The 22,302-nt window shown below is 39.4% G+C and overlaps 1 protein-coding gene across 1 annotated transcript in view; it reads right to left on the bottom strand.

Annotated features, from left to right (window-relative positions):
• CFAP20DC (CFAP20 domain containing) overlaps positions 1-22,302 on the bottom strand; it is a 360,272-nt gene that overhangs the window by 8,901 nt on the left and 329,069 nt on the right. The window contains exon 16 of the mRNA XM_053599624.1: positions 11,353-11,447. Within this exon, the coding sequence (XP_053455599.1) occupies positions 11,353-11,447 (95 nt within the window). The remainder of the gene's footprint in view (positions 1-11,352; positions 11,448-22,302) is intronic.

Genomic DNA, 22,302 nt, shown 5'->3' with positions numbered 1-22,302 from the left:
ATGTCATTAAAGTATTTAATTTCTCCATCATAAATGAAACTCAGTTTAGCTGGGTACAAGGTCCGGGGTTGAAAGTTATTTTGCTTGAGGAGATTAAACGTTGATGACCACCCTCTTCTGGCTTGAAAAGTTTCAGCAGAGAGATCTGCAGTCATTCTAATGTTCTTCCCTTTGAAGGTAATAGATTTCTTTTGCCTGGCCGCTTTGAGAATTTTCTCCTTCATATTAACTTTAGTGAAGTTAATTATGATATGCCTGGGGGATGTCTTATTGGGGTTGAGTCATGCGGGGGTTCTGAAGCTATCTGCTATCTGAATTTCAGGTTCTCTAGGCATGTCTGGAAAATTCTCTTTCATAATTTCATGCAGAAGGACCTCTGCGCCCAGTGAGGCCACTTCATCTGTTTCAGGAATTCCTATGAGACGGATATTTGCCTTCTTCGAGTTATCCCAGAGCTCTCTGAGTGAGTGATCCATTTTTGCTCTCCATTTCTCTTCCTCTTTGAGAGTTTGGGAGCGTTCAAAGGCTTTATCTTCGATGTCGGAGATCCTTTCTTCTGCTTGGTCCATTCTGTTGCTAAGGGATTCTACTGTATTTTTCATATCTTTGAGGGCTGCAAATTCTTGTTTTAGTGTGTCTAAGTCTTTGTTGGTTTTGTCTTTAAATTCGTTAAATTCTTGAGACAGCTTTTGAATTTATCCACGAATTCCTAATTCCATTTTGTTAATCTTGTTTGCCATCCAAATTCTGAATTCGATTTCTGACATCTCAGCCAGTTGTTTGTGAATGGGATCTTCAATTACATCTGCCGTATCTTTCCTTGGGGGGGGGGGTTGATCCATTCTGGTTATTCATGTTACCAGAGTTTTTCTGCTGATTCCGCCCCAAGATTGTTTTACTCCCTTTGATTTTCCTCTGGTGTTTTGTTGAGGACCCGTACAGTGCTGTGGCCTGAGAAACTGGGGCCCTGTTTGGTGTAGAGGGGCTAAGTGGTTCTGTCTTGTTTTCAGCTTGTTTCTATGTGACCCTAGTGAAACAGTTACTCTGGGTTGAAGTCTCAGCTGTGGAGAAATACCAGCTATTAAGTCACTCCACCCACCACAGGCAACAAATGGAAAAGGAAAATCAAACTTTCCTACAACCACACACCCAGGGCACCACCTGGATAGTCCCTAGGTGAGTGACTCAGTTCAAAAGGTCCAAGTCAATTGTCTCAGTCAGCAGCTGCCTTGGGTGGGAGAGTTCAAGAGGTCCCTGGGAACTAGATCACAGGGGTCTGGTGACTGCTCTAAAATGGCTTGCTCCAGTGCTGCGTGGAGTCAGGAAGAGCCACCAGTAAATAGATCAGTCTGGGAAGATTGATGCCTCCTTCCCCACCTTGCAGCTCTGTCACACCCAGTTGCTGCTAGCCCCACATGGCTGTGACCCAGTCAGTTGTCTGCAGTAAGCAGATACTCCAGGGGTTTGCACCTGCCTAAGTCACAGGGTAGTCTGTGTCTGCTCGACTAGGCCGCTATTCTCTGTCTTTATCCAGCAGGGGGTGGTGTGGCCTGTCAACCTCGGGCACTTGATGGAGGCTGGAGGTGTTCACTCAGTTCCAGCCCCACCCTTAGTTTATGTTACTGGGTGAAGGGAACAACCCTGTGGGAATTTGTTTCTGACCTTGCCAGATTCCTCTGCAGAGGAGAGGCTGATTTGAGTTCCCAGACCCTGTGCCTCAGGCCCTGTCTTTAGTCCTGCGGGTTTGTATTCGCAGCACAATCAGTTGTTGGCTGTAGCCTCTTGGCCTCCTTTGTCTATAGGTTGGTGATCCCCTAAGGGCCAGGTGCATCTTAGGCTCAGTAGAGCGGTCCTCTGGATCAGCCCCACCCTGGGAATTTCCCGGCTCTGCAGGTGTGTTTTCTAGTCCCCGTGTTCCACCCAGGTTGGTACCGTCTCAGGAAAACCCTTTACTCATGGGGCCTGTGTTTCAGTCCCAGGTCTGTTCCATGGTGGTTGCCATCTGAGAAGATGCTCGGCCTCATCTTGTTGCCCAGGAAGACAGGAGGAGAGGCTATGGGTTATCTGGGGGTGGGCCTTATTATTGCTGAAGACGGCTGTTGCTCTGCACCTCGGGGCACCACCGCTCCAGTGTAATTCCCTCTCAGCTGACCATCGTCTTCTCGCTCCTTTGCTACAGAGTCAGCACCGGCCAGCTGCAGTCCAGGTCCTGTCTACACCTCTTGAGAGTTCACCCAAGAATCTGGACTCTTGCGAGGGCAGGTCTCCAGATCACGGAGTGAGAGTGGAGGGGAGTGTTAGGAGCTCAGAGTTGCAGGTCATAACACCAAGCTCATTGAGACCAGATGAACAAATAAACAGATACAAAGGTTACCAGGCACATGGGCCCATAGATACAGAGACAGACGGAGACACATAGACATACAGGCAACAGCCACAACAACAGCAATATAAGAACAGCTGCAATAAAAATAGTGATAATCATAAAATAATTGAAAGAAAGGAAAAAAAAGAAAGAAAAAAGTGGTGTTAGAAGGAATGTTAAATGAGAAGAAAGAAGAAATTAAAATTAGAAGACATAGAAATAAAAGATATATCTATATAAAAAGTAATAATAAAAAATTATTGAAATCTCTAAGAAAATGGTGAGGAAAAAACAGACAACAAAACAAACAAAAAAACCCCCACGAAAACCAAAAACAAAACAAAACAAAACAAAAAACAAAAAAAAAAGGCACCAACTACAAAAATATTCTTGGGTGTAGAAATATACCTATAAATATCTATATGTCTGCTGTAAGGATCAACTTTCATAGGAATATATTCATACTGCAATATACTTTCTGGACACCAGGTGGCGCTGTGAATGGTTCCAAGACATACCTGATTTACAGTTTATAACGTTACCATGGTAACCACCTTCCATGGCTGATTGCCATTTTGGAGTTTCCGTAAAAGATTGTCGCCTAAGAATTGTGCAACCTCGGCTGTTCTTTTCTAGACAGCACTTGCGACCGACTTTCCCACTCAGTGCAGGTGTCCACGCTTCCTAAGTCCCTCCACTCTGTTCCCAGGTTCCCCTGCAAACTGGCGACTGCAATCGGCCATAAGGGGAGTGGTGCTGAGTTAGTGCTTTCGTTGGTGGGCTCCTGGCTCTATCTCCTGTGGCTGGTTCCCACGGTTTCAGCAGCCAAAGCCGGTCCGCGGCTTCAGTAGCTTCGCGGCTCCAGAAGCCAAAGCCGGGTCCTAGGCTTCAAGCCGGTTCCCGTGGTTGGAGCGCTCGGGGGACTTATTCTGAGTTTTATGGATCAGAGTTTCCCATTTGGATGGGTGCCCGCCAGTTCGCCGTGCAGCCTGAACCGCCAGCCCCCTCCAATGCCTGGGGGAAAGGTGCCTGCCCTTTTGGGTAGTTCAAAATGTCTGTTTCCTGGGCAGGATCCCTTCCCTTCAATTGTCCAGCAGTTTGCCCAGCTCCCCGTGGTTTTGAGTGGCTCTCCTTTCGGAAGCCTCCCTCAGTTCAGGATTAATTATTTGTCAATTGGATTTTGTCAGCATTTACAAGCTGCTGACCTCTGTAGGGGAGGGGCCTGCTGGCCGGCACGGCCGAGCAGGGAAGAATCTCTACAACAGAGTCTGTGATTTTAAATTACTCCTCATATATAGCAAACTGCCAGTTCGCTGGGCGTCTCCAGCTGTCTGTCCACTCCAATAATCTACGCACAGGGAAGGTCCAGACCGCCTTTCCTCTCACCTGATGGCTTGGGAGAGGTGGGCTACATGTCCGTCCTGTCCGCCATCATGCTCTGCCTCCCACTCAACATGTATGTTTTAAAAAGTAAAACTAATTCTTCCATCAGGCATAAGGTCAACAATCACATATTGCCAAGGTAGATGATTATGCGTTGAACTCTCACAGAGAGCTACCATTTGAGTTCTTGTCTTTATTTCATCAACACACTGGGGGACACTGACCTCTGGCACATAAGAGTTGTATTCTGTAAAATTGTTTAGTGCATTCTGTGTCTGCACTTTCCCCAGAGATAAATTTTTAATCTGGTGCTGTTAAATTGGAAAATGCAATATATTTTACAACCAATAAGGTATCTTTCAAGATGAAAAGAGCTGTTGTAATGGGCTGTGGGTCTTTACCACCTAACTGCAAAAGGATTGAGGTAGATCCAATTCATTAGTAAAGGTTTTGCTACATAATGGATATATTTGTTCCAATATGTGTCACTATAGAACTGGAACCTCACACATTATAACCATGAGGACTAAGATAGGTTTTGTGGTTTTTAATACTACAGCTTTAAATGGATGAATTTTAAAACTACGAACAATGACATTCATATAAAAATTGGGCGAGATTATGTATAATTTTATGTTGAAGTAAGTGCTTTGAACTTACATAAAAGGTTTTGTTTCATTGTAACTTAATTTCCAAAACCTCCAACTTACATCATTTTGCTATTGTAATCCCTACGTAATGAAATTATAACATCATTAAGCAATTACCACTATGATGTCAAGCATTGGGAAATGTTTTGAAAGGTAATTATCACACATGGGTATGGGGTAATTTTCAATTATATTCTTGGATAGAACAGATTTTGCTTTTCCTCAAAATGCTAAATTGCTCTATTGAAAGACTGGCTACAGAAACTCTAGAAGGACAAATTAACAAATAAAACCATTTTCTGCTACCAGACTAAGAGCATCTGCACAGGGGTCCAAATTACATTTTTACTCTTCTTCACATAATAAAGCCATTTCTAGTGAAATAAAATTACCTTTCAGATAATAATCTATTTACAAACTTTCAGCCTCATGCACTTTGAAATTGGTTAACAGCAATAACAGAAGAAAAACCAATGGAGCCAGACCAAACACAGCAATGCTGGCTGCCCTCCTCTCAGTTAGACCAGCTCGGGTAAATAATCCCTCTAGTTCACCATATGAAAGCCAATTGATATAAATGTTTAATTATCTATATTTAATGCATTTTCTCTACAGTTAATAGAAAGCCTATATGTGCAAGCTAAGTCTTCAAGCTTGAAAATAAACGATGTGTCACTAGTTTATCAGATTTAAAATCTCTGAATCAAGACACTGTACTTGATTTTCGATTTTCTGATGCTCCCATATAGAATTTTTTTAAAAAGTTAATGCATTTTCTCTTCTATAGATCTTGAAAACTGATTGACTGTATTTTTATGTGCATACTAATACACTATTGTTTAAACAATTTAGCAGTGAGGCATCACCATTTGGAGCAGGCAGCCTTAAGATCAATGAAGATGACATTTTAGATAAGATTCTGCTGAGTATGAGGTGCTTGCAAAGTCTTTTACGAACATATCTAATAGTGAGGAAAAATTAACTGGTACTAAAATCTGAGAAAGTCCACTGTGAACTACTGAGTTTTGATCCTCAGCAAACATGTGCCCTCAAATGGGAGAAAGATAAAGGATCGACAATGGAATAAAAATAATGAAAAGATACTTTCTTCTAATTAGAAGTATACTGTTTTTGGCAGGCAAATAACTTATGATGACTGAGTTCAAGGATCTTTTGAGAAATAGGTAAATTACCCCTTTTGTAAATACAGGTGGCTATATGTTACTTGGAAAATTCCATTTTAAGGAACATGTTGAAGGATTTGGATGTTTGAATAACCAGGAATTATTGCAATTTCATTCTTTCTAGGCAGACTGTACTTATAAACATGCAATGATTCAAATATGCAGTTTTAAATGTGTGGGTTACAACTATGAATGTACTTTGTTGCATGTGATGGAAGGTCCCTTATCAATCTACTGAGCTTTCAGCTGAAGGCTACAGAGCCCATAGCCTCTTAACAGCCTGACTTCAGGCAAAGCTCAACCTCGAGCTATGGGAAAATGCCCTCCTAATTAAAGCCAGGGAAGCTGGGACTACATTGTGGGCTAGGATTCTTTCTGGGAGGACTCCATTTTGGAGATAAATAAGTAGAAGTGGCTGTGCAACAGGAGAGAGGGCCTTACATGCCTGAAATGTGTTCACATCTCTATTGGAGAGTTCACTTCTAGCACCCGGAAAAGAAGGCCTGTGTGTATACCAGTGAGATCACTGATTTGCCTCCCTCTCTAACCACGTCTCTGTAGAGGAGACACCTTTTGTATCCCATACAAAATATCTCCCTGCCCAACAGGGAAGGAGCAGAGGTTCTGCATTCAAGAGTATCATAAATACTCTTGAATATGATCTGAATCATTTTATGAGATGAGAGTTGAAGTGGGGGCCTTATGAGTCTATGGAGAGCCCTAAAGGGAGTAAGTACTGTTTTATCCAGAAAACACCAAGAAAAGAGAACCTCCTAAATTAAAAAAAAAATTGCAGTTTCAGTTGTGCAGTTCTTATCAACCTAAATGGGGATTCTGTGGTCAGAACTCACCGCAGTGTGGGAGTTAAGGGTGTGGATTTGGTTGGACAGGCCTGTGTTAGTGTCCTGATCCATTTGCAGTGGGCCTGTGACCCAGGAGAGCTCCTTCACCTCAACTGTAAAATAGGGACATAAGCAAAACCCATACTGAGCAGCACTGGGAGGAGTCTCTGTGTGGTAATGCACAGAAAAACACCACACAGTGCCGGGCACGCAGGGTGCTTTATTAATGTTAGAAACTATTATTATTTTTATATTGTCGATACTGCCTTTTTGGGGGATGGTCTCCTTTGCAACTTACACAAATCGTCAAGGTACAAGGAAGGTCCAGAGAGTAGATCAAATCACTCACATGTTCCAGGGCCAAAGATTCACTCATTCACACATCACGTATTTAGGGATCATTTGCTGTGTCTTAGATGCCACATTAGGCACTGGGGTACCATAGTTGTTCAATGACACATAACTGTTGGAGTATTAGGTAAATGTCAAAAACTATGGGGCAGTAAATAGTAGGAGAATAAAAGGATTCCTTCCCTGCTGGAGCAGCTCAGGCAGAGAAACCCCTGTCTCTGGTTAACTGTGAGGAGACATAAGATTTCTCTAAGTTCTTTGTTAGTAATCTGGATATTATGTCTATAAAATAAGCATCTGCTACCTATTTATAGGTAAGGGAAGATTAGTCAGTGTTCATAAAAGAATGTCCTATGTGGCTTTGTCATAAAAAAGGTAAAGGGATGTCATTTTTATGACTCTGGCAACTCCAAGAACCCTTCTGAATGCCTTTCTTACTCATAATCTGTAAACTGCAAGAGAGGTCTGAAGCCTGGAAAGAGTGGTCATTATTATTCCAATTCGGAGCTGGTAAGCATGAATAATTTAAGGGTCATATCTGTAAAGGAAAAATGTCAAAAAGAAATTGACAACTATGCTTCAGTTCATTTTCAAAAGGTCAGTTTGGTAGTTTTCTCAAGTTAAGTTCTGAAATCTTAACTTCCCATTTTTACATTTCACATGAACTCCAGGAAAACACATTTTAGTAAGTGTTAAGGGTACCTATGCCCATGGTAATTGATATTCAACAAGTATATTATAACCCAGGAGGATCTGAGAAGGGCTGACCAGTTCCCCATCCAGCTGGTCGGCAGAGTTCCAAGTGCAGTGTTGTGCCTGCTGGCTGGAGGCTCTGCGGAAGATGGGGCTGTTCTCTTAAAGGTGGCATGCATATGCCTGAGATGTTCTAGCTGAGCAGAGACTGTGGCTGGGATACAAACCACTACTGAAGACAGGAGGGACAGGAACCTCTGACTCAAGGGCCAGATAGAAATCCTACACTTTCTTTTGTATGGCTGGGGTGAGTTTTCTAGAATTGTGTATTGGTCAGGCCATTTTTTCTGCTGTTAAAATGCAGTTATACCCCTAACTGCACCAATGCATTGTGGCCTCTCACTCTCTGAGACAGGTCTGGTGGTTCGGCACCTCACTTGCTGCTCTAAGTCCCAAAGTGCCACATGGAAGATGGAATAACAACAGCACCCCCACTTCAGAAGGCTGTCATGAGAATTCAAGTCCTTGTAAAGTCTCAGAAGACAGGAAGATAAAATAAAAGTTAGATATTACTATTTTTATCCTAGAAGTCCCAAGATGGGAGATCACATTTCCCTCACAACCATGTTCACATCCCAGGAAAATGGTTCTACAGAAGGGCACCCAAAGTAGAGAAAGCCTGCCTGGGTCCTGACCCTCGCTGGGCTCAGATTGGGCATTTGTCCTTCAGCAAATGGTTTGCTTCTTTAAGCGAATCAAACGGGTTGGACAATATCAGTGTTTTTAGCTAGTTTATCAGTGCCCCGGAGGAGAATTCTGAGGTCTTAACCTGCACTTTGGCCAGAGCTGTTCTGCTTTTTCCATCTCTTCTTTATATTGACATTCGATATGAAATCTACATTGAACAAAAAATTGTCATTGCTTATATATAAAGTTTAAGAGCCATTGCATAAGGTAATCTATAATTCTTTAATTGCTAAAACACATGGGTCTAAGTTCAAAATTCTCATATTGAATTTTAGAAATATACTAAATACACCAAAAAATTGGAATGGCTGAGGACTGAAACAAATTCAGATTTTATTGAATTACTCCACTCCCCCACCGAAGGTCGTAATAAGAAATGACCAGTTAAAGGATATTTCACACCCTCCCGTCCTCCCTGTATCCCCCTTGTCTTCTTTCTAATGAGAATTCAGAGAATCTAATATATGCCAGAACTTGCATAGGGGATCAGGGATTCAGGAGTGAGCAAACTGATGAAGCCTCTGCCTTAAAAACTCATAGCCTACTTAGGAAGAAAGACAGTAAACAAATAAACAAATCGAGATTTACAAACTATGAAAGTATGAATGTTAGAAACTGAAATGAAGAGAACGTGGTGGGTAGGGGGCTTGGCTGCTTAGGTAAGACTACAGGGGAAAGCTTTTAAGGAGATAGGCTACCTGCAAATACCCACGCCACCTGCTAACACCCAGGCCTCCAGTTCTACCATCTAATGACTACGGCCTTCATGCAGCTTACCATGGCCTTCATTTAGCTTATCCACTCCCTTGGCCTTGGCCTAGATCTGGTCAGCTTTAGTTACCTGTCTTTTCTCACAAGCATAGGTGGGAGGAGGAGGCAGGTCCAAGGATGAAACAGATGACCAGAGGTCTCCCCATTACATTTTTAAAAGTAAACCGCCCAAACTGGCACTTTTTTTTAGAGCAATTAGCCAATTGGCCCTTGAGTTGTTTTGTTTTTTCTACAGATAAGACACTCTCAATAGAAAAACAACTTTTAATTTCCTGGTTTTAAATATTATAATACTTTTTGAGTAAGCAATCTATTTACCTGATTCAAAACCCACAAAGCATAAAAATATAGTGAGTGGTTGGACTCTGAGGCTGGCCATGAGCTTTCAAATCCTAGTAGTTGTCACATAGTAGTTGTATGACCCCTGGCAAATTATTTAAGAACTTTGTGTCTTAGTGTCCTCAGCTGTAACACACACAAACTCTGGTTCCTCCTGGTGGTGTTGTGAGGGCTGAATGTAAAGACTTAGTACAGTATCAGCATACAGTAAGTGGTAAATGAATGGAGTAGAGCAACAGGAACCCAGGAAGTCCTAGGGAGCACACAACCATGCCTCTCATCCCCTTCTAATGACAGAAATTGGAAACTTAAGCTCATTGTTTTTCTTTGACTAAGAACAAATGGAAACACAATATCAGTATATGGGTAAGTACTGACTGTTCTATGCTGTCTAAAACTATGCCATGAACACATAAAGATTACTCAAACACAAAATAGTATTTTTTGATGGCATTAACAACAAACCATCCAGACTTATCAGAAAAAGGGAAAGTGAGAAAATAGAAAGTATTAGTTTTTGATGGCATTAAGGAACTATTATACAAACCACCCAACTATATGAGAAAAGGGCCAGGGAGGAGATAGCTGATAAAAATTTAGGGTGATAAGTAGAAGTATTGCCTGATGTGGTTAACACTGGCCAGTGTATTTCTACAATTCTCTGAATTTAATTTGTTAATTTGCCCTGAGTGGAAGTTCTGTTTACCTTTAACATAACTGAGCTTCTGCTGTCGACCTGGGCTTGGCAATGGCAACTTTAAGACACCTTTTCAGCCACTAATATATATCTTGGGTGCCTTTGCTCAAGGACCATGCGCTCAATTCCTGTGGCTTATTTAGGACACTTAACATAACATATTATTTGTTCCCTCACAGCAAGGTCTCCTCCTGACAGCCAAGATTCTATTTTTCTGTCATAAGTAATTATAAATGTACACCTCTAAAAAGATCTCCAATTTGAGGGGCATAATCTATTTCAGGTAGTAAATCACAGAGACATCTCCATCCCTGGGGTGGCCAAAATGTACAACTCAGATGTATGAGCTCTCACTCGGAATTCTCCACACCTGAAGAAAAATGGGATACTCCACTTTTTTCCCTGGGGCAGTTAAAAAAAAACCAAAAACCTGGCACTTTTGTTGGAGCATTTTATATTGGTTTCACTTCTACTTTTTTAAGCTTCAGATATAGCATCTCCATCTTCAAAATTCAACCCAGAAAACTGTCTTAGAGTCTCATTCAGAGGCTATTTGTCACTCCAATTATTCACTTGAGATTTCTCCCCGCCCTTGCGTTCTCAACCCCTCTATTTCCACCAAAGATTCGTTTATGTTCCTCCTGCATGCACTCCTCACAGCCACATTCCCTGCTCATGACCAGGAACTAACGGTTCATCTTCACGGCTTGTGCCAACAAAGGGAACCCCAGGCCAATTTTCATCCCTGCATCCTTCCAATTTTTATATTACTAGTACCTATTGTAGCCACCTGACAGCCTTCACTTTAATGAAAAGGTTGTATCTCTGTATTAACAAAAATAGGTAATGTTCAAATACTGAGTCTGCTTTATAATAATCCCTACAGCTGGTATTTGGAGGCATTATTCTTAAGTGTTTCATATACAGCACCTCACTGAATCTTCACAAGAAGTGATCAGGTGGACACTATTATTCCTATTATTTTACGGATGCAGTAGTCAAAATTCATAAAGGTCACACAGCAGGAATTGGTAGAGCTGGAATTCAGATGAAGGTCAATTTGACACCAAAGCCATGCTTTTATGCCTTAAACTCTTATTTTGTCCTGGAATTAACCTTTAGAAGAACAAGTATAATTTCTCTCTCATATTCTTTTTAGTTATAAAAAACCCATCATCCTAAAAAGTGAGGCACAGGTTACCTCATTTGGATGTGTAAGCCTAAATGATCATCATTTAATGAAAACACTGGCATCTCAAAGTGACTGATTCTCTCTATTTATAGTAAATTATTTTTATTTTGTTATGCATAGCATTTTTCATATTCCCACCTTGAGCGCTCAAACTTCCAGGGGAATCTGGATGCTGCTCAGCTGGCTGTTGACTGGGAGGAACAATTGGTGGGCTCAACATATTTAACCAGTCCCTAAAAAGACAAGAAAGTGAATGAACAAGTCTGTAGTCTCATATATAGATTTTATGTTTCCCCTAGATTTTCAGTTCCCTGGGGTTTCCACATAGAAACCTCTTTCCTCCTTCATATTTCAGAAAGACAAGGTATCCAGATATTAATTCTCAGTTCTGTAAATTGGTTAATGTGCAGTCACTTACCTAACCAGTTAGTTGATTAATATATCAACTAAATGATGACTATTCCCCTCAAAAGTGTATTATTGTTCCTATTCAATTGTAGCACAGTCCTTATCACATAAAAAACTTATTTCAAAACCTCAGTAGAAATGCAGCAGAGATGAAGCTCCTTATGATCTCTGGGTAAGAAAGCCTGACAAAGTCACGCGCCACACGTCACGGATGGCAACACTCCAGAGACTCAGAACAGAAGCTGGGCTTGGAGCTGGCACAGAACCACTGCAGTGTCAGGAGTCAGTAGCACTAGCTCACAGCTTTCAAGCTGCAGAAGGCAAAAGAAGGAGGAGTGAGGGCAGCTGGGTCCTTGAAGGAATCCCTGGTGCAGTTCTCCCATCTGGGGCAAAACCACTCCAGGAGGAACCGCTACCTTCCCTGTCCCTCTGCCTCAACTTTCCTGCCTCATTCCCCAATCTCTTTGCTTTCCTTCCTCTTCCACTCTTTCCCAGTCTCCTGTTCCCACCTGGGTGACATCCAGAAGCCATGAGTCACTGTGCGTTCTGCCTCAAGCCCATCTCATCTCTAAACTTGCTAGTGAGCTTTTTTTAATTCTATTTTCTTTATTATTATGAACAATTTTATAATTAACAGCCACCCTTTTACATATACCTTGAGAATTTCAGTGAGATAAATTCCTAGAAGTATATAATTGCTAGATCAAATCTTAGTATTTTTTAAGCTACAAAGATAACGTTGATGGTGATACTAATAACATTAATATTTGTTGAGCATTTTCTATGTTGACTCTAAGTCTTTTATATATGTCAGAAAGGATCTGAGAGATTTTACGCTAATTGCAGCCTACTGAGCTTTGAATGGAAGCAAAAAGCAGAGGAATGTAAAAGATTTTCCAATGCGAATTCTATTTCATGCATTGTATCATTACCTTATTCTCCCCAGTCACGTCCTGTGGCTGGATAATTTCTTTCTAAATTCTATATTTCCTACTGCCTTTATCTGCAGTGGGAGAAGTCCCAATCAATAGCTAAGAGTACTGGCTCTCCAGGCCAGTACTGGCTCTGTGCTTCCTACAGTAAGAACTTGGCCAAGTTAATTAATATCACTAAGCCTCATCTGTGAAAAGGAGATACTGACAGTGCTTCAAGGTTGAGTATTAGGATTACCTGGAAAAAATGGGTGAAGAACATTTGGTATGGATCTGGGGACAGGGTTAGCACTTAATAAATTTTAGCTATGAACACCATCATCTTCATTTTCAATGAATAAACCAAGGAGGGAATTTGATTTTGTTTGAATTAAACCAGTAAAGGATGGTAGAATGATTACCAGTCTATACAGGAAAGGTTTTCCTTTCAAGCCATTAACTCTTCCAGTATAAAAAATACCTTAATGTAAAAATTACTCAATTCCTATTTGTAATATTTTGAGATACTTTTAGTCACTGCTCACTGTAGCTATCACTGGATTGTGGCTGGTGAAATAAGCAAGGTGAGCATGCTGTGTAATTCAATTTCATAATAATGCATTAAGGACATCAGAAAGGGTTTGTCACAGACTTCCAAGCTAATGGAGCATTTTCTGATAAGCACCTTTTATTTAGTCCACTTAATTACAGCAGACCAAAAAATTCCTATATTATAGAAAATTACAAGGTCACATACAAACCACCAGCCTAGTGATCTCATTACTCACTAAGAGTGATGAAGAGCAAGGATGGGCAGGAGAAAATAATATTATCATTTGATGACACTTCTAGCCACAAATCAGAAACTCTACGTAATGGTCCACAGAAAGGGAATAAATGTAGGTAGGGGGTTGTGGGACTGTTAGGAAAAGCAAGAATAGGGCAATGATTTTATCAATGTTTTTCTTTTTAGGAGTAGCTACAAAAAGTACAGGGTTCTTCTTTTTGTGTTTAAAAAAATTTTTTTTAGATTTATAGAAAAGTTGTAAGAAGAATATAAAGAACTGTATATCCTTTGCTCAGATTCCCCCTATTTTAACATTTTATCATATTTGCTTTTTGTCTCCAAGTCTACTTAAACAGATATCTACACATCTATCTAAACAGAGGTCAGCAAACTATGACCTGTGGGTCACAAGGGCCAAGTCTGACTCTCTGACTCTTTTTGTGCAACATGCAAACTAAGAATGATGTTTACATTTTTAAATGGTTAAAAAAATTAAAAGAATGTTTCATGACACATAAAAATTATATGAAATTCAAGTTTCAGTGTCCATCAGTAAAATATATATATATTTTTGAGACAGTCTTACTATGTCACCCTGGGTAGAGTGCTGTGGTATCACAACACACAGCAACCTCCAACTCCTGGGTGATTCTCTTGCCTCAGCCTCCCAAGTAGCTGGAACTACAGGTGCCAGCCACAATGCCTGGCTATTTTTTGTTGTAGTTGTTGTTGTTTTAGCTGGCCCGGGCAGGGTTTGAACCCACCAACCTCAGTGTATGTGGCTGGCGCTGTAATCACTGTGCTATGGGCGCCGAGCCCATCTGTAAACTTTTATTGGAATATAGCCATGGTCATTTGTTCACAAGGTCAATTAAGTTTGAGAACTCATCCTTTAAAATTGCTACATACCCCATTGCTGATTATCATTTCGGTCACCTTCAAGGTACTCCCCTTGGAAAGCTAGCATCAATGTCAGTGCCTAGTTTGCCCTTCAAAGCAATTTGGAACTCTTTTTCTGGAATGGCCATAAGAACTGTAGTCTTCTAAGGTCTGACAATTAAGTTTGAGAACTCATCCTAGAAAAAGTGCTACACATCTCATTGCTGAATATCAATATTGTCACTTTCAAAGCATTCTCCTGGTCTATCTGCTGACCAGCTGATATTTAGCAATGAGGTAAGGAGCACTTTTTACTAGGACAGTTCATGAACTTAATTGGGAACTTAACCTTATTTGCTAGAGTTCTCTGTTTATAGATACTTTTCTTCTTTAGTTAAAACACTTTGTTCACAATTGACTTGGGTTAGCTCTTTCTGCCCTCTTCTTCAATGTTTTTATATTATTCATTTGAAATACAGTTAGAGTTATCTCCTTCTACTTGTAGTATATTTTAGGGTTTTTTCTTCATTCTTGTTCGTTTTTATTACTTTTGTTACTCTTGTCTGAGTATATAAAACATCAATAATTAAACGTTAAAACCACAACTGAAAGGCACACTCCTCTGACCCCTTCTAGTCTGTCCCCATCCGCTCATCACTCCCACTCTACCCTAACAACCCCTCCAGAGGTAATAAATTTTATTAGTTCTGGTTTTTGTGTTTGTTTTTGCAAAAACAAACATACGTGTCTATTAGTTTATTATGTTTCTTTCTCATGCAAAAAGTAGCATACTACAGTTACTCTTTGTACTTTTGTCCTTACAGGTTACAATAGACCCAGAAATCACTCCCAGTTCATAGAGTTTTCTCACTCTTTTTTATAGCTGAACAATTTTACCATATAGACATACTGCCATTTATTTTACCACTTTCTTACGTTTGAGCATGTTTTCAAGATTTGGAATTACTGCTATTAAAACTTCAATGAACATCTTGGGAATATCTATTTTTGTGTACTTGGAGGTAGATAAGAAATCTATTTGAAAAAGTAAATTCTTGGAGTAGGATTCCAGGAACAGAAGGCAAATGCATACTTGGTTTTATTAGATATTGACAAATTCCCTTCACAAAGGTTGAACCCATCTGCATTTTTACCACCAATGTATGGAATGATGGTTTCCTAGAGCAAGGTCACAAGAAAATGTCGTATTTTAATACTTTCTGATCCGAGAGGGGAGGAGTAATACTTTAAAGTAGGTTTGATTTGTATTAGTTCTCATTATGAGTAGAGTCAACTGTATTTTCATATATTTAGGGCCATTTATGTAATAAATACTCATACACATATGTATATACTACCTTTATTCTTATTCACAATTTATGCTCCTTTTTCTATCATATTTTTTGTCTTTTTCACCTCACCTTGTCTTTGCTTATGATGTCTTTCTGCCATGCAAGTTTTTTTATTTTTATGTAGTCAAATATATTGATCTTTTAAAAAATTGCCTTTGTATTTGGGGCCATAGTTAGAAAGTCTTACTCTACAACCAGATTCTATAGAAATTCACCCAAGTTTTCTTCTAGTTAATTGCATGGATTCATTTCTTACATTTAGATATCTGATCCATGTGGAGTTTATTCTAGTGTATGGTGTAAGTTTATTTTGGTACAATGTACATCTAATTTTATCTTTTAAAAATAGCTACAGAGTTCTCTTGACAAGTGATGCTATTTTAATATAGATGTAGAAGATTTTAATCAATTAAGGAATTTTTAATCAAAGCAATATTTTTGTTTAGCTTTTTACTAAGTAAGCATTTACAAAGTTAACTTAAAAAGAGTTTCCATGTTAACTAAAATATAAAAGACTCTGGGCTAACCAAAATCACCCAGGACTTTTTCCTTGCAGGACTTTTCAGAGCCTTTAAAACATCTCCCAAGAAGAACAATCTCCTAAGAAGAGGACAGAATATACAGCACTGCCCAAATTTCTCCATCTGGAATTGTTACATCTCTTGGGACCATAGAACATACATTGAGAAATGCTGCTTTAGGTTATCCTGTTTCCCCACCTTTCTGGGAATTGTTTTTTAAATTTTTACTTTACATGTACTTAATAATTTCATTTTTTTCAAGAGCATTCTGCTGTATTTGGTGACTTGTTAATAAGCAGAAATGTGTAGTCTAGCACCTGTATCTTAAATGTTTACATTTTTATATGTGATAGTTAATGCTGATCCATCGTCTTACCTCTTGATCAATTCCTCTAAACCTCTTTGCCTCTCCCTACATAACTGGCAAACATCCAAAGAATGGGGACCTCTAGGCTCACTAATGACATTCCATTCCCAGTTTTAATTCTGAACTGTTTCCTTGACTTGTTTCTTATCCCTATTACCTGTGCTCTAGAATGTGTTCTCTCTCTCTCTTTTTTTTGAGACAGTCTCACTCTGTGCTCTGGGTAGAATGCTGTGGTGTCATAGCTCACAGCAACCTCAAACTCTTGGGCTCAATTGATCCTCATGCCTCAGCCTCCTGAGTAGCTGGCACTATAGGCATCCACCTCAACATCAGCTAAGTTTTCTATTTTTAATAAAGAAGGGGTCTCAGCCTTGCTCAGGCTGGTCTCTAACTCCTGAGCACAGGTGATCCTGCTGCCTCAGCCTCCCAGTGTGCTAGGATTACAGGTGTGAATCACCTCACCCTCCCAGAAACTATTCTTATTCTTTGTTCTATCATTTACATAAAATCTTGACCTTTGGACTCAAAACTTTGAAACTCTGGTTGGTTTCCTCAGCCCTGACTAGAATCCTGTTATCCCAAGGACTGACTCTATCGCTGTGTTATAAAAGCCTCCAGCTCCTTTTGCAGAAGATACTCTTTTGGTCAGGCCTGCTCTATGGGCTGTGCAGGAGCTTCCTCTTCCTTCCTCTTGAGCTCTCAGGCCTGCCTCCATCCCCATCTCTTTTCTTAAAATTGGGGAGAGAGAGGGTTTGTACGCAAATGTGAAAACACTGAGTTCTGTCACCAGAAGAGGGGTTTTATTCGAAAGTCAAGGCAATGGATTTGTCTTAAACACCACACATAAAAATATAGTACAGTTGCCCTCGATGAATCCCCAACAATAAAAAAAAAAAGAAAAAAAAATATAGTACAGATGAAGAATAAACACTATCTTGTAAATTTTCACAATGACCAGACTGACCTAATAATAAAATCCTGGCCAAAAAACAGTATCTATTGTTTCATTCAACCTGCATGCCAGGCAGTAAACTTACGTACAGCTAAGTCAGTTATTTTTAGAACTACAGACAATGTCCGCTGCTAACATAGACTATAGCTTCAGTTCCTTCATTTAAAGACAATTTTGTTCACAAGACAATTTTACATACATTTATTTCATTAATGCTTCCTATAAGTGTGTATGTATATACACATCTATACAAAACATGTGAGAGCAAGTTAGCTTAATCACTTCTTTACATATATGCTAAGCATTTACTGAATTCCTATGTGCCAGGCCCTAGAAATTATTCTTGGTTCTTGCCCTCAAAGAGTCATGTTCTGATGGAGGACACATTCTAACCATAAGAAAATGACAAAAGAACATGAGCTGTACACATAGGCTGCTGTGGGCTGGCCAGCTCATCTATTTGTTCCTTGGAAGAAATTCTTTTGCAATAGCGCTATCTATAATCTTATTATGCATTTAAATAATTATTTGGGGTAGCAATCATTTCAGAAATCAAAAGCATAATAATAATTATTATATTTCTTTCCTTCACAGCACTGAGCCATGTGCTACTATAAAGCTTTGGGTAACAGAAGCAGCCCAGTGAAACACTTACCACAGGAGATCTTATAGTAGGAATTTGCAGCGATTTGCATACTAGTATACTTTTCTTACTGAAAGAAGTTTAGATTTTAAAAATCTTCTATGGCCAGGAAACAGACTGGGGAGAAGACCAAGAAATAGCTCACTTTTAGAGAGAATTCAGATTCCTTTTAAAAGCTGGTGAAAACAGTTTCTCAGAAAAATGTCCATAAATACCAAATTTTACTTCTGATTTCAGGAGGTTAGTGACTGTCTGAAAATCATAGACTTCTGTTTCTTCATAAACAGAAAACTTCTGCACCATGGGTTATCATGGAGGTGATGACATTTCAAGGAGTGACAAAATTTCATGCCAAATTGCCAAAGTTTTTTTATGAAGGACCAGATAGTAAATGTCTTAGGTCTTATGAGCCATAAGGTCGCTGTTGCAACTATTCAACTATGTTGTCCTGTAAAAACAGATGTAAACAGTAAGTTTATAAATTGGGCTGGATGGGTTCTAAAATATTACCTGTAAAACAGGCTGTGGGCAGGATTTCACCCACGGGCTGTAGTTCAATGACCCCTGCCTTGGTGGAAGGAACTGTGAAGTAGACAATGTTCAAGGTTCTTATGAAAATTGACAATTTTCCTCCTGAGTATCTTTTTTTTTTTTTTTTTTTTACATAAATGACAGTTAATTTTTTTTTTTTTTTTCCTTTTTTTTTTTATTGTTGGGGATTCATTGAGGGTACAATAAGCCAGTTACACTGATTGCAATTGTTAGGTAAAGTCCCTCTTGCAATCATGTCTTGCCCCCATAAAGTGTGACACACACTAAGGCCCCACCCCACTCCCTCCCTCTCTCTTTCTGCTTCCCCCCCCATAACCTTAATTGTCATTAATTGTCCTCATATCAAGATTGAGTACATAGGATTCATGCTTCTCCATTCTTGTGATGCTTTACTAAGAATAATGTCTTCCACTTCCATCCAGGTTAATACGAAGGATGTAAAGTCTCCATTTTTTTTAATGGCTGAATAGTATTCCATGGTATACATATACCACAGCTTGTTAATCCATTCCTGGGTTGGTGGGCATTTAGGCTGTTTCCACATTTTGGCGATTGTAAATTGAGCTGCAATAAACAGTCTAGTACAAGTGTCCTTATGATAAAAGGATTTTTTTCCTTCTGGGTAGATGCCCAGTAATGGGATTGCAGGATCGAATGGGAGGTCTAGGTTGAGTGCTTTGAGGTTTCTCCATACTTCCTTCCAGAAAGGTTGTACTAGTTTGCAGTCCCACCAGCAGTGTAAAAGTGTTCCCTTCTCTCCACATCCACGCCAGCATCTGCAGTTTTGAGATTTTGTGATGTGGGCCATTCTCTCTGGGGTTAGATAATATCTCAGGGATGTTTTGATTTGCATTTCTCTAATATATAGAGATGATGAACATTTTTTCATGTGTTTGTTAGCCATTCGTCTGTCGTCTTTAGAGAAAGTTCTATTCATGTCTCTTGCCCATTGATATAAGGGATTGTTGGCTTTTTTCATGTGGATTAATTTGAGTTCTCTATAGATCCTGGTTATCAAGCTTTTGTCTGATTGAAAATATGCAAATATCCTTTCCCATTGTGTGGGTTGTCTCTTTGCTTTGGTTATCGTCACCTTAGCTGTACAGAAGCTTTTCAGTTTAATGAAGTCCCATTTGTTTATTTTTGTTGTTGTTGCAATTGCCATGGCAGTCTTCTTCATGAAGTCTTCCCCCAGGCCAATATCTTCCAGTGTTTTTCCTATGCTTTCTTTGAGGATTTTTATTGTTTCGTGCCTTAAATTTAAGTCCTTTATCCATCTTGAATCAATTTTTGTGAGTGGGGAAAGGTGTGGGTCCAGTTTCAGTCTTTTACACGCAGACATCCAATTCTCCCAACACCATTTATTGAATAGGGAGTCTTTCCCCCAAGGTAAGTTCTTGTTTGGTTTATCGAAGATTAGGTGGTTGTAAGATGTTAGTTTCATTTCTTGGTGTTCAATTCGATTCCAAGTGTCTATGTCTCTGTTTTTGTGCCAGTACCATGCTGTCTTGACCACTATGGCTTTGTAGTACAGACTAAAATCTGGTATGCTGATGCCCCCAGCTTTATTTTTGTTACTAAGAACTGCCTTAGCTATACGGGGTTTTTTCCGGTTCCATACAAAACGCAGAATCATTTTTTCCAAATCTTGAAAGTACGATGTTGGTACTTTGATAGGAATGGCATTGAATAGGTAGATTGCTTTGGGAAGTATAGACATTTTAACAATGTTGATTCTTCCCATCCATGAGCATGGTATGTTCTTCCATTTGTTAATATCCTCTGCTATTTCCTTTCTGAGGAGTTCATAGTTTTCTTTATAGAGGTCCTTCACCTCCTTCGTTAGGTATATTCCTAGGTATTTCATTTTCTTTGAAACTATGGTGAAGGGAGTTGTGTCCTTAATTAGCTTCTCCTCTTGACTGTTACTGGTGTATACAAAGGCTACTGACTTGTGGACATTGATTTTATATCCTGAAACATTACTGTATTTTTTGATGACTTCTAGGAGTCTTGTGGTTGAGTCTTTGGGGTTCTCTAAGTATAAGATCATGTCGTCAGCAAAGAGGGAGAGTTTGACCTCCTCTGCTCCCATTTGGATTCCCTTTATTTCCTTGTCTTGCCTAATTGTATTGGCTAGAACTTCCAGCACTATGTTGAATAGTAAAGGTGACAGAGGACAACCTTGTCTGGTTCCAGTTCTAAGAGGAAAAGCTTTCAGTTTTACTCCATTCAGTAAAATATTGGCTGTGGGTTTGTCATAGATAGCTTCAATCAGTTTTAGAAATGTGCCACCTATGCCTATACTCTTCAGTGTTCTAATTAGAAAAGGATGCTGGATTTTATCAAATGCTTTTTCTGCATCTATTGAGAGGATCATATGATCTTTATTTTTGCCTCTGTTAATATGGTGGATAACGTTTATGGACTTGCGTATGTTGAACCAGCCTTGCATCCCTGGGATGAAGCCTGCTTGATCATGCTGAATGACTTTTTTGATGATAAGCTGTAATCTATTGGCTAGGATTTTGTTGAGAATTTTTCCATCTATATTCATGAGTGAGATTGGTCTGAAATTCTCCTTTTTGTTTGGGTCTTTTCCTGGTTTTGGTATCAGGGTGATGTTTGCTTCATAGAATGTGTTGGGGAAGATTCCTTCTTCCTCAATTTTTAGGAATAATTTCTGCAGTACAGGAATAAGCTCTTCCTTGAAGGTTTGATAGAATTCTGGAGTGAAGCCATCTGGACCAGGGCATTTTTTAGTTGGAAGCTTTTTTATTGTTTCTTTGATCTCAGTGCTTGAAATTGGTCTGTTCAGGAGGTCTATTTCTTCCTGGCTGAGTCTAGGGAGAGGGTGTGATTCCAAATATTGATCCATTTCCTTCACGTTGTCAAATTTCTGGGCATACAGTTTCTGGTAGTATTCAGAGATGATCTCTTGTATCTCTGTGGGATCAGTTGTTATTTCCCCTTTATCATTTCTGATTCAGGTTACTAGAGATTTTACTTTTCTATTCCTGGTTAGTCTGGCCAATGGTTTATCTATTTTATTTATTTTTTCAAAAAACCAACTCCTTGTTTCATTAATTTTCTGAATGATTCTTTTGTTTTCAATTTCATTGATCTCTGATTTGATTTTGGAGATTTCTTTTCTTCTACTGAGTTTAGGCTTAGATTGTTCTTCTTTTTCCAATTCCATAAGGTCTCTTGTGAGATTGTTGATGTGCTCTCTGTCTGTTTTTCGAATGTAGGCATCTAAAGCGATGAATTTTCCTCTCAAAACTGCTTTTGCAGTATCCCACAGGTTTTGGTAGCTTGTGTCTTCATTGTTGTTAGGCTTAAGGAAGTTAGTGATTTCCTGTTTGATTTCTTCCTGCACCCATCTGTTATTCAACAGAAGATTGTTTAATTTCCATGCCTTTGGATGGGGTCGAGCATTTTTGTTAGAGTTGAGTTCCACCTTTAGTGCCTTATGGTCTGAAAAGATACAAGGTAAAATTTCAATTCTTTTGATTCTGTTGATATTTGTTTTGTGTCCCAGGATATGATCAATTTTGGAGAATGTTCCATGGGGTGATGAGAAGAATGTATATTCTTTATCTTTGGGGTGGAGTGTTCTATATGCGTCTATCAAGCATAATTGTTCTAGGGTCTCATTTAAATCTCTTATATCTTTGTTTAATTTCTGTTTAGAGGATCTGTCCAGCTCTGTAAGA

The sequence above is a fragment of the Nycticebus coucang genome, chromosome 8 (assembly GCF_027406575.1).
Source record: "Nycticebus coucang isolate mNycCou1 chromosome 8, mNycCou1.pri, whole genome shotgun sequence".
Taxonomy (NCBI): domain Eukaryota; kingdom Metazoa; phylum Chordata; class Mammalia; order Primates; family Lorisidae; genus Nycticebus; species Nycticebus coucang.
The sequence above is the reverse complement of the archived record's forward strand: the minus strand, read 5'-3'. Positions and strand labels throughout refer to the sequence as shown.